The sequence below is a fragment of the Cebus imitator genome, unplaced genomic scaffold (genome assembly GCF_001604975.1).
Source record: "Cebus imitator isolate Cc_AM_T3 unplaced genomic scaffold, Cebus_imitator-1.0 Scaffold238, whole genome shotgun sequence".
Taxonomy (NCBI): domain Eukaryota; kingdom Metazoa; phylum Chordata; class Mammalia; order Primates; family Cebidae; genus Cebus; species Cebus imitator.
In genome coordinates this window covers 2,034,664-2,047,506 of record NW_016107553.1, presented here as the reverse complement: position 1 = coordinate 2,047,506, position 12,843 = coordinate 2,034,664, and the positions used below count along the sequence as shown (strand labels likewise).

At 37.8% G+C, this 12,843-nt stretch overlaps 1 protein-coding gene across 1 annotated transcript in view; it reads left to right on the top strand.

Moving 5' to 3' along the window:
* The window catches only part of MARCHF5 (membrane associated ring-CH-type finger 5), a 65,425-nt gene that overhangs the window by 14,140 nt on the left and 38,442 nt on the right, over positions 1-12,843 (top strand). Inside the window, exon 2 of the mRNA XM_017498204.2 lies at positions 7,725-7,927. Within this exon, the coding sequence (XP_017353693.1) occupies positions 7,725-7,927 (203 nt within the window). The remainder of the gene's footprint in view (positions 1-7,724; positions 7,928-12,843) is intronic.

Here is a 12,843-nt window from a genome sequence, read left to right as displayed (position 1 = left end):
CAAAAAAAAAAAAAAAAAAAAGAAACTGTACCTATCTTGCTTAATTTAGTGCCCGTGAGAAACTATCTTATTGATAAAGTCCCCTCACTTTTTTCTACATACTTTAAAAATAATTAACTTGTTTGACCAGATAGACTATAATTAGTCACAAATGAACCCTATGAAGGGAGATTGTCTTTGTTATTCATCCTTTCCCAACTGGTTTGTAATACCTAGCTTCATCTTAATAAAATCTTTCTACTCCAACCACATTGGTCCATGAACTATGTTCATTTCCACCTCTAAGCTTGCTTATGCTGTTTTTCTTACTTCAGATAACCTTTTCTTTCATATCTAACTTGAATTCTCATCTGTAGTTCTCTCCTTTTATTGAAACCTAAGCTGCTTCATCCTGTTTCTTGGTCTCTCATCACTTTTCTGTATTAAGGTTACTAACACCTTTTCCTGACACTTAATGCTTGGTATGGTAGTTTTTTGGTGATGCTCATGTGCATGTTTGTTTATTAACTAGACTGTAGGTTCCTTACATGTAGTTCCTTGTGGCATCAGATAAAGAATGTACTTATTAGGTGCTCAAGTGGATTTAGGAGGAGATCTTGAATAATGCTGGATTTAGGGCAACTTTGTCATGTATATGAAATTGTTTATAAATTTTCCATTTTACTCTTTATAACTGGCAAAAACCATCATAGTTTTAAAATCACATGGAATTATATTACCAATACCTATAAGACTCTACATCTATTCTTAGGAATAAGTCATTGTCCTTAGATTTGTCTAGTTTAGTTCTCTTTTCTTGTCTTCACATAATGATAGTGATTTGTTCTTTGATCCCCGAACCAATCATGATACTTCCCAGATTCTCTCTTTGCTTTGTAAATGAATATGCCCCAACTTGGTGAATGGGATGGTGTCAAAGTACATATATATACATCAGCAAGTAGTTGGCATTTAGAAAAGCTAGCAGAAGGATAATAAGGGTGAAAGAAAATGAAAGGGTTCAAATGAATCTTAAGTAGTGATGTGGCCTATTGAAAAATTGGCGAATGACAAGGAATCCAGAACATTTTCCACTGAATACCAGGGTGCCAAGCAGAATTGCTTTATGTGATAACGGTAAGAAAACTGCATCCGTAAGTTTTAGGCATAAGGCATAAATGGAAAGCTGACACCATCACTGTCATCATTGTCAGTGTTGTTATTACCAGTGGTTACATAGAGGTTATATATGTGCCAGGCAATTCTTAAGCAGTCTCTTGATCATGTTTAATCTTTTACAATAGGGGACCTTAACATAAAACATTTTTTATGCTAACACTCCTTTGGTGGCCTGGTTAAGTCTATGGGTTCCTTCTCAGAATGTTTTTGAAAGAATGAAACAAAATAACAGAGCATTAGAAATGAAACCAATTATATTGAAGTATAGCTATCAAAATATTAAAATTCTAATATAGTAATATGAGCTTTAATACATTAAAACATAGGATTTATCGGTTGACCTGATAACTAATTTCAAATTATAATGAGCTAAATGTTATTTTGGGAACTGCACAGCTGTAAAGTAATATGAAAATTTCTGGTTGCTATACTAATTTCTAATTGCTACACAGCTAATATTACTGTGGTTTGCTTGCATTCATTATTGAAGAAAAGCTAGATTTTATTTAGAGCTTAGCAAAAATAAACATGTAATGGTTTTTCTCCCCTCATCCAGATTTACCAATCCCTGTCTCCTAAATTTTTCATGGACTCCAGATTAAGAACCCCTGTTTTGCAATACCTCTGTGAAAGAGATTCTATCATTTAACCTATGTAGTTAGCAGGGGTTTGAACCCACACAGTCTGGTTCCAAAGCCCAGGTTCTTTAACCAGCTAGAATATCCTGAATTCACAATATCTTTTTCCCCAAATTAATTTAACCTTGTTTCCTTAGGAAAAAATACCTTCAGCATTTTACGTATTATTTAAAATTAAAAACCAAATGTTTAGAGTGAGCATAAAATGGAATTTCATTTCTGTGTTACAGTGAGTTAAGAATATTTGCAAAGGGGAAATCAGAAAAAAGGAAAGAAGAATGGCTAGAGCAGAAGTTTTCAAATTTTCAGGATCATTATCACCTGAAGGGCTTATTGAAACAAAGTGCTGGGTACCACCAGGGTTTCTAATTCTGTTGATCTGGGGCAGGGCCTAAAAATTTGCGTTTCTAATAAGTTCCCAGATGATGCTTATGCATCACACTGAGGACTGAGTTCTGAGAGGATTGGAGAAAACAACAGGGAAAGAAATACTTAAGGAGAAACTCTTAGTTTGGTGAGAAATTACAGCTTCCTCTTTCCTTGGGTGTGGACTTTGAGTGTTTCGGTTTTGGCTAATAATTAACTGGCTATTTTCCATTTCAAAAGACAAAACGGAAGACTAGTCCCATCTACTCAGGAGGCTGAGTTGGGAGGATGACGGGAGGCCAGGAGGCTAGGCTGCAGTGAGCGGTGATTGTGCCACTGCACTCTTGCCTGAGCAACAGTGAGACCTTGTCTCAAAAATAATAAAAACTCTTTAGAGTTTACATTCTGTGATTGTACTGAGGCCATCTCTTAGTACCCAACACAGTATCAAGATCGTTTTGGTTGCACATGACTTGTGTGATGATGCAAATTGGTTAAGCCAAAAAAACCCAAAAATCTACTGGTTTATGTGAGTTAGCAGTACAAGAATATATTTAGCTTTAGGCACAACACAGCTTGATCCATGTCTCAAACAATGCTGCCAGTTTCCACCTTTACTTCCTCTGGATTATTAAGGCTCCACTTAGTTGGTGACTCTCCTGGCAGCAATAGCCTCACATTCTCTGCCTCTAAGCTCAGCAAAAGAGAAAAAGTCTGTGTACCACTTTTCCCAGCAAAAATTCTGAGGTTCACTAGACCAGCTTTAGGGTCCCAGCCTCCCAATGATGTAGTCTGGAGGATGGGTTACTGTGGCCAATCTTAGGGTTTCTGGGGTTGGTTACAACATTAGCTGCCTAAACCACATACATGGCTGATGTTGGAGGGAAGAATGATTTTCCATAGAAAGTGTGGGATACTGTTTGCTCCTAGATAGTAAGAGGACTTGTATATACATTAAACATCAAATTTCTAGTCTCCCCTCCATTCTGAGATCTTGAGAAATTGTAAATGCATCATTTTCAAATAGTTCTTCTCCGTCTTAAAAGGAAGGAGGTGGAGAATTGGGGAATAAATAGTTGAAATAGATTAATTACGTAGAGTGGGAGGTGTAGGGTATGGAAAAGCAAAAAGGGAAAGCATAATTATAAGACCTTCTCAGGTGATGTTCCTGGTCAGTCTATCAGAGGTTTAAAAAAGGGAGTAGGAGACAGGTACGGTGGCTTATGTCTATAATCTCAGCACTTTGGGAGGCCGAGGCAGGTGGATCACTTGAGATCAGGAGTTCAAGACCAACCTGGCCAACATGGTAAAACCCCATCTCTACTAAAAATACAAAAATTAGTGGGCATGGTGGTGGATGCCTTTAGTCCCAGTTGCTTGGGAGGCTGAGGGAGTCTGAGGCAGGAGAATAGCTTGAACCTGGGAGGCAGAGGTTGCAGTGGGTCAAGATTGCGCCACTGCACTCCAACCTGGGTGACAGAACAAGACTCAGTCTCAAAAAAAAGTGGTGGCAGTGGGGAGGCAGGAAGCTAGACTGTATGCCTGCAGTTCTGGGTAATCAGGAAACTGGGGCAGAAGGATCACCTGAGCCCAGGAGTTTCATTGGAGTCCAGCCTGGACAACATAGCCAGACCTATCTCATAATAAAAATAAGGAAAGAGTATTTATCATGTGTGTGTCCTCCCCTCCTTTTTTTCAGCTCTTAAGACTAATCGCACTATCTTATATGCTGATATTGGCCTAAAGACATTCATGTGACCATTTTTACATGCTTTAATTTCCTCTTTGCTCAGCCCTCATTTCACAGACTAGTATTCTTTCCATACTAGATGGGTTAAATTTAAATACCTAGTAAGATCATAAATCAGTTAAATTCTTTTTTGTTTCTTTTTTTTTTTTTTTTTTTTTAAGGAGAAGTTTTGCTCTTGTTGCCTAGGCTGGAGTGCAATAGCACTATCTCAGCTCACTTCAACCTCCACTGCTGTGAGTTCAAGTGATTCTCCTGCCTCAGCCTCCCGAATAGCTGGTATTATAGATGCCCGCCACCACACCCAGCTAAGTTTTTATACTTTGGGTAGAGATGGGGTTTCACCTTGTTGGCCAGGCTAGTCTCGAACTCCAAGACATCAGGTGATCCACCCACCTCAGCCTCCCAAAGTGCTGGGATTATAAGCATGAGCCACCGCTCCTGGCCAGTTAATAAATTCTTTATAACATAACATTTTTGACCAGGCATAGTGGCTCATGCCTGTAATCCCAAAACTTTGGGAGGCTAAAGCAGGAGGATTACTTGAGCCCAGGAGTTTGAGACTAGCCTAGGCAACATAAGGAGATCCTGTCTGTAAAAAAAAAAAAAAATTAATTAGCTGCATGTGACTGGGCACAGTGGGTCATGCCTGTAATCCCAGCATTTTGGGAGCCTGAGGTGGGCAGATCACTTGAGGTCAGGAGTTCAAGACCAGCCTGGCCAACATGGTAAAACCCCATCTCTACTAAAAATACAAAAATAAGCTGGGCATGGTGGCAGGCACCCTGTAATTCCACTACTTGGGAGGTCGATGCACAAAAATCACTTGAACCAGGAGGCAGAGATGCAGTGAGCCAAGATGGCACCACTGCACTTCAGCCTGGGTGACAGAGTAAGACTCTGGGCTGCTGGTTGCCCATTTTTGTGGTTATTTCTTGAAGATATGCTAAACAAGGAGTAGATTATTTATGCCTCCCCTTTCTAGACCATGTAAGGTAACTTCCTGACATTGCCATGGCATTTGTAAACTGTCATGGCGCTGGTGGGAGTGTAGCAGTGAGGATGACCAGAGGTCACTTGTGGCCATCTTGGTTTTGGTGGGTTTTAGCTGGCATCCTTACTGAAATCTGTTTTATCAGAAATATCTTTATGATCTCTATTTTGTGCTGACCTCATATCTCAGCTTGTGACTTAGAATGCCTTAACTATCTGGGAATGCAGCCCAGTAGGTTTTAGCCTCATTTTATTCAGCTCCTATTCAAGATGGAGTTGCTCTGGTTCACACACATCTGACATTGCTCTTTCAACTGAAAGCTTAACTCCTGATAAGTTCCCACTATAAATCATCATTCAACTATCTCATTTACCATAGTTGTGAAATTAATTAGAAAAAATCTGAAAGTGTATGCTTTAAATGTAAGTTCTAAAAAGTAAAGCCATACAAGTATTTAAGGCTGAAATATACTGATGCCTGCAACTGTGAGATGCAGCAAAAAAAAAAAAAAAGGTGGATAGATGTGTGAGAAAGGAAAGATAGCAAAATGATAAGGATTATAGGATCTAAATGTTCGTTATATGGGTATTCACTGAACAGTTTCCAGCATTTTTTGGAAAGTTTGAAATTTTTCATAATAAAATGGTGGGGGAAAATAAACCTTATCTAGAATTTATGAGGAATATAATAGCTATGCAAGTATTCTCATTAGATTGAAATATGAAATTTGACCTATCATTTCTCTAGGTTAAAAACAGATTAATGTAAACTATTTCAGTTGATTCAACCTAGTACTAAGGTTGTATGAGTAGATGTATTTTATTTTTCTAATGACTGAAATTGAATTAATTTAAAATTTGATTCACCTTAATACTGATTAGTAATGCCAGCATAGCCATACTTAGCTACATATGTGCTGAAATAAAGTATGAGAATAAAAAATCTAGATATTCTGCCAATATTTTGTTGCTAAAATGATATATTCCATTTCGTAGATGTATACAAATATGTTCACAAAGTTACCTCAGTTGTAGGGAAAAATATATACTAGCAACATCTCAACCAGTCTATGTGCCAGTATACTTAGCAATTGAAGTTTTATGCAAAAATCATAGATTAAAACCCAGTCCTACCATGGGTAGCCTTGGTGGTTGCACAACAGTATAAATATACTTACTGCCACTGAATTATAAACCTAAAAAATGGCTAAAGTAGTAGATTTTACGTATATTTTATGACGATACATTTTTTTAAAAAAAAAACAAGATATTCTTTGGGAGGCCGAGGCGGGTGGATCATGAGGTCAGGAGTTCAAGACCAGCCTGGCCAAGATGGTGAAATCCCATCTCTACTAAAAATACAAAAATTTGCCAGGCGTGGTGGTAGACGCCTGTAATCCCAGCTGCTCAGGAGGCTGAGGCAGAGAATTGCCTGAACCTGGGAGGCAGAGGTTGCAGTGAGCTGAAATCGCGCCATTGCACTCCAACCTAGGTAAAAGAGTGAGACTCCATTTCAAAAAAAAAAAAAAAAATCAAGGTATTTTTGGACAATCATAAGACTGTGTGAATGCCCAGACAGCTTAGCTAAAGTGGGTCAGAAGGGTCAGAATGCTAAACAAATGCTACCTGCGTTCTAATTTTGCTTAGATCCTATGAAACCTGACTGAATTTTAAAGCTGAATAAAACCACAATTTTAAATACCGTTGCCATGGATTTAGTTCAACTTTTTTCCTGTTAGAATTGAAAAATTTTAATTGGATCACACAATTGAAATTCATGTTGTTCCACAAGGACTGGAGACCTCACCCATCTATAACACCTGACTATATAGTCTTTCCCACTGAGCATAGTTAAGCTAGTTGTTCTGATAGAAGCCACTTATCCAATTAAGTGAAAAGTGCACAGTAGGTAACGTGCTTTAATTAGCAGTTGTTTCCACTAGTACATATTTTAATGGAGGGAAGGAAAGAATGGTCTCATTGAATTCAACTGTATTTGCCCTAATGGAAATCGATGTCAAAACTTGTGTCAATTGGGAGAAAAACTGAGGAATTGCAACCTTATTCCATAAGAAAAAAATTAGACTTCATGAAGTACCCTTAAAAGCAAAGTGGGAAAATGTTTTAAAATTACCCATCTCGATAGAATTTTACTTTTATTAACATAAGCATCCCAGAGTTGATACTTGTAGATTTCAAACTTCAAGCATATACACCCAAATTTATCATATTGCTATGGTAAAAAAAAAAAAAAAAGTGATATCTTTATCTCCTTTGTGCTTTTTTGAAAACATAATATTTTTTCTCATGTATTTATACTTTACCAGAAAGAGAAATGGGTTTTTTCTTTTCCTCAGCTGAAAATGGAATGAGACCATATGTAAAATCACTTGTGTAATACTTTGTTTTTTCAAGCACAGGAGATTGGTGTTGTTGAACTGGGAGAACGCTGAATCTAAAATATTACTGTGCTTACTATTCCTGAAAGAATTATTAGGTCTTATAAAACAAAAGCAGCTTGAGGTATGTCTTCTTACACTCTGGTTCATTAGAGAAGGTGAAGAATTACTGAAAAGATAGAGATTACATAAAAACAAAATTCAGAAAACATAAAAGTCTGTAGAGGAAGACAAGGAAAAACAGAAAAGGTAGAAACTGCTCTAGTGGGAATGTATTGGTTGTTTTGTCTCCATAGTCTTTTAATATAGAACAGAGATTATATAATACAACATAGTAGGCTTATCCCATTAAGTAAGAGCTGTAGTATAGAGGAGGCTGGAGTCCTACAGATAAATGTTGTCATTTTCTCTTTTAATTTACAGAAGTTGCTGGGTTTGTTTTGCTACTGATGAAGATGATAGAACAGCTGAATGGGTGAGACCATGCAGGTGCAGAGGATCTACAAAATGGGTTCACCAAGCCTGTCTACAACGCTGGGTGGATGAAAAGCAAAGAGGAAATAGTACAGCCAGAGTGGCATGTCCTCAGTGCAATGCCGAATACCTAATAGTTTTTCCAAAGTTGGGTAAGAATATCTTTAAAAACAACACAGATACATTTACGTAGCTTTATGGTCTCGTTTATTTTAAAATGACCCACCTGTTTGGTTTTGTGGGTGTGTGTGTGTGTGTGTGTGTGAATTTCTATATTCTCTTTCTTTTGTTTCCTCTCTGAATGTCAGAGACATTTATTTGTTTTGCTAACAGTTTACAGTATCCTTAATATATCCCCAGATTTATCCATTAGTCTGTATACTGTCTTTATTTGATAGAGAACTTGCATACTTGTGTGGATATAATTGAGTAACAAAGCTATAATAAAAAGCTGACTTAGCTTAATTCTCTGGAGACAGTTGGTGTAAGAGAAAGAAAGCAGTAGTATATTCTAATACGTCTACTTAATTCTTCCTGTTAAGTAATAAAAGTAGAGACATTAAAGATTTAATAAGAAATGAAGTTAAACTCATCTTTGGAATGCAATATGTGTGCTTTAATAAATACCGCTGTCCCTTTTCTATGAAGTGGCAAATAAGAAATAACCAAAGATCTTGGAAAACAGGCCTAGCATGGGAAAAATAGTATAACAGACTGCTTCTTTAGCAGCAGTATAACTAAGGCTGAGGCTGAGTGAGCCTGTTCCATTACAGCCATACAGTTACAAATTGGTGTCAATCTCTTGGCTTGGTGTTTATACCATGCCAAGTTTTGTTTTTGTGTTTTTCTTTGTTTTTAGAGACAGGTTTTACCATGTTGGCCAGGATGGTTTCAATCTCCTGACCTCGTGTTCTGCCCGTCTCCACCTCCCAAAGTGCTGGGATTACAGGCATGAGCCACCTGCCCGGCCTGATACATTGTTTTTTATAAGTGCTGTTCATACTGAAATCAAACCAATGTTTTTGAAAATGAGGCGACATAAATGTAGATAATGAAGTGCTTTTCTAATGTGAGAAGATTAATAAGGGCAAACAAAATTTCCATGGTTGTCTGTTTTTCTCTAACATGCACAGGAAAAAATGATCGCTTCCTATGAAAGAAAAGTAGTGTAGTAGAGAAAGTACTGTTTTCAAACATTTGGAATTTGTGGACCACGTGATGGGTCTTCAATGCATACCACTGATTTTAGATAAACACAGAAGAATAATCCAAAACGTTTTTATTGTAAGATCAAAGCAGTCTTTTTAAATCACTATCTGAAAAAGCAATGATTGCTACAGTCTTTCACCACATTAATTTCACCACCATTAATATGGTGAAAGACCCAAAGTCCAAGTTAAGGTTTCCTATTTAACCGATTTCTTTTCTTGCTCTTAGTTTTTAGATAGCCCCATCTTTGAATTATAGATTTGGGGAAATCAACAAGTATATGGTATTTCTTTTAGATGTTTTAGATATTCAAATGGACACAAAAATTATCACAAGAATTCTCATTGAAAACTACATCAAGTTGACAAATGCATGGCACTCAACAGGAAAGGTGAACATTTTAATTTGGGAGATGGCAATGTGTAGATCTGTCCTTTTGGTTGAATTCAGTTCTAGGAACTGTGTTTTCAGGTTTAGTGCAGCAATTGAATATGATTTCAAGTCTACCTAGTTGTTAGAAAAGAGCAAAATTCTTTGGTTAAGCCATTTGTATCATGATTTAGTCTGCATATTTTGTTACTAAGAATTGTGACTGACACAGTGGCTCACACCTATAATCTCAACACTTTGGGAAGCTGGGGTGGGTAGATTGCTTGAGACTACCCTGGGCAATATGGTGAAATTCCATCTCTACAAAAAAATAATAATAGTAATAAATAACTGGGCATGGTGGCACATGCCTGTAGGCCCAGCTACTCAGAAGGCTGAAGTGGGAAGATTACCTGAGTCTGAGGTGGAGGCCGCAGTGAGCTCTGATTGCACCACTGTACTCCAGCTTGGGAGACAGAGTGAGACCCTGTCTCAACAACAACAAAAAAGAATTGTAGCCAGTCATGGTAGCTCACATCTGTAATTCCCGCACTTTTGAGGCTGAGGTGGGTGGATCGCTTGAGGTTAGGAGTTCAAGACCAGTCTGGGCAACATAGCAAAACCATGTCTCTACAAAAAAAAAGAATTAGCCAAGTATGATGGAGCACACCTGTAAGTCCTAGCTACTTGGGAGGCTGAGGTGGGAGGATCACTTGAGCCCAGGAATTCGAGGCTGCAGTGAGCTATGATTGTGTCACTGCCCTCCAGCCTGGGCGACAGAGTGAAACCCTATCTTTAAAAAAAAAAAAAAAAAAAAAAAAAAAAAAAAGAGAATTATAATTTTACCCTGAAATGATATGTTCAAGCTAATCACTATACTGCCTGTCATAGAGGTATGGCACTTGAGTTAGCCACTTAAAATCATAGATATGTTTTAATGACATCATCAGTGTTATAAAAAAAATGAATATATGCTGAGCACAGTGGCTCACACCTGTAATCCCAGAACTTTGGGAGGCTGAGGCAGGCGGATCACCTGAAATCAGGAGTTCAAGACCAGCTTGGCCAACATAGTAAAACTCCGTCTCTACTGAATATACAAAAATTAGCCAGGTGTGGTGGCAGGAGCCTGTAATCCCAGCTACTTTGGAGCCTGAGGCAAGAGAATTGTGTGAACCTGGGAGGCAGAGGTTGCTGTGAGCTAAGATCACACTGTTACATTCCAGCCTGGGCAACAGAGCAAGACTCTATCTCAAAAAAGAAAAGAAAAAAAAAAAAACGTGTATCCTTCAAGTAGGTATTGTTAGCATATTTCCTCTTGACAAAACAGAAAAAGTCTTTATTTGCTGCTGCTCTCTTCTTTTTTTTTTTTTTTTTTTTCCCCAAACAGAGATGGGGTTTTGCCATGTTGTCCAGGCTGGCCTCTAAACTCCTGGGCTCAAGCAGTCCACCCACCTTGACCTCCCAAAGTGCTAGGATTACAGGCGTGAGCCACAGTGTGCCCAGCCTGCTTCTGCATTCTTAACATACTGAAGGTATCTGCTCAAGGGCTACAATTTTAATTATATTCACAATTTTCCATGCAGTTACTAACTGACTCAAGCCAGCGGTTGTCTGTAAATTAAGCCATGTGTGAATTGGCTTTCAGGTGGTGGGCTCTTCATTGCTGCCCACAAAGCTAGTGCTCTAGCCATGCTGATTCCAGCACAACTTTTCAAGTCAAGGTTCAAAAATAATTGTTGGTTAAAAAGAAAATATATTCTTCTAAAAACTTAAAAAGTTACTTGTATTTCTTGATTAACATACTACAGTTGTATATGCTAAGAGTTGATTCATACTCTGTACACTAGTGGCTTCATGCAGCCATAAAACAAAATACTTAGGAGCATGCATCCGTGATAGTAATTGTTCTTCCTCTCTGTATAACACGCATAGCACATAACGTCCAGTAGTGTCATCTGATGATAGAATTTTGCCGGTAGATTGTTTTGTTTCCGTCTGAGCGTGTTTGTCATTAATTTTCCAGCTGACAGTAGTTAAACCTGTTTTGATAAAAAAAAGTTGAAGTACCTTTGACTATTATTTTGCTGTTTTAGTGACAGAATTCATAGTGGAGACTTTGCTTGGTTTACTGGAGTGGTTGAAAATGATGTGAACACTTCAGTGGCTTCTTGTCCCTATTTAATACTGTATCACAGTACAGTGGGAACAAGGATGTCTCCTAGTACAGAGTAATCACTCCTAGTTCACCAGTCACAGCCCATTCTAAGTTCAGTCTTCACTATAAAATCATACTGGTATCATTTATGGCATTCTGAGTTAAATGTATTTTTATTTTTCAGTTTTACTCTTCAATTTTTTCCTTTTACTCTTTTGAACTATTGATTCATTTCCCTAAATTTGAGATTTAACACAATATGATACGAACAACAAAATATGTATTTAACCAATGTAAACAGTTCACAGGTTGTGGAAGTATGTCAGTCCTTTCCTTTTCATTTTATTATGATAGTCTTTTCTTATCCTTGTGGAAAGCTTGGGTGGTGCTTACAGTATAACAGCATTAAAGAACCTAAAAGGATTTCTGTGAAAGTCATAATCTTCTCAAATTTGTGAAAGGTTTTAATCAAAACTTTTATCACTTTTTTCTCAAACTGCCTATAGACCAGTTAATAGATTGCCAGGGACTGCCGTTGGTCCCCAAACACACTTGATAAACACTGACTAGAAGAAGGAATAAAAGACACAAGATACAGAGAGGGAAAGGTAGTGATGGTTAATATTCTGTGGGATGATCTCTGTGCAGCAGATTTTGTGGTTTTTTTTTTTTAACTTTTCAAATGGATTTACTCCCAGTCTGGCTCGCTAGCTGGCCAGTTCTGTATCTTTTCTGGTACTTAGTCATGGCAGGAATGAAGAGGTAGTAAAAGTGTGTGTTCTTCATTGTTAATAGGGAATTACTTATTGTGCTCAGTTGTGAAAAACTTAATAGGATTCATCAGTTTTATCCTTCTCACTTTTTGCCACCATGTTACCATTTGCTTTTTTCTAGTGAGTTAGCCTAGTTGTATGTATACGTCTGCTTAAAACCTTGCTACTCAAAATACAATCTGAGGACCAGCAACGTTAGCATCATCTGAGGGTAATCAGGAATGCAGAACACACCTTTACACCACCTCCCTTTTTCTGAATAGAATTCTGCTTCTTCTTTTTTCTTTTTTTTTTAAAAAACAGTGTTTTGCTTTGTTGCCTACACTGGAGTAGAGCAGCGTGATCATAGGCTCCCAAGTAGATGGGATTACAGGCATGTATCACCGTACCCAGCTAATTTTTTTTTTTCTTTTTAGAGAAGGGGAATCACTATGTTGCCCAGTCTCGAACTTCCTGGCCTCAAGTGGATCCCCCTCTCAGACCCCCTTGGCCTTCCAAAGTGCTGAGAATGTAGGCAAGAACCACCATGAAATCTGCATTTTAATGAGATCAGTGAGTG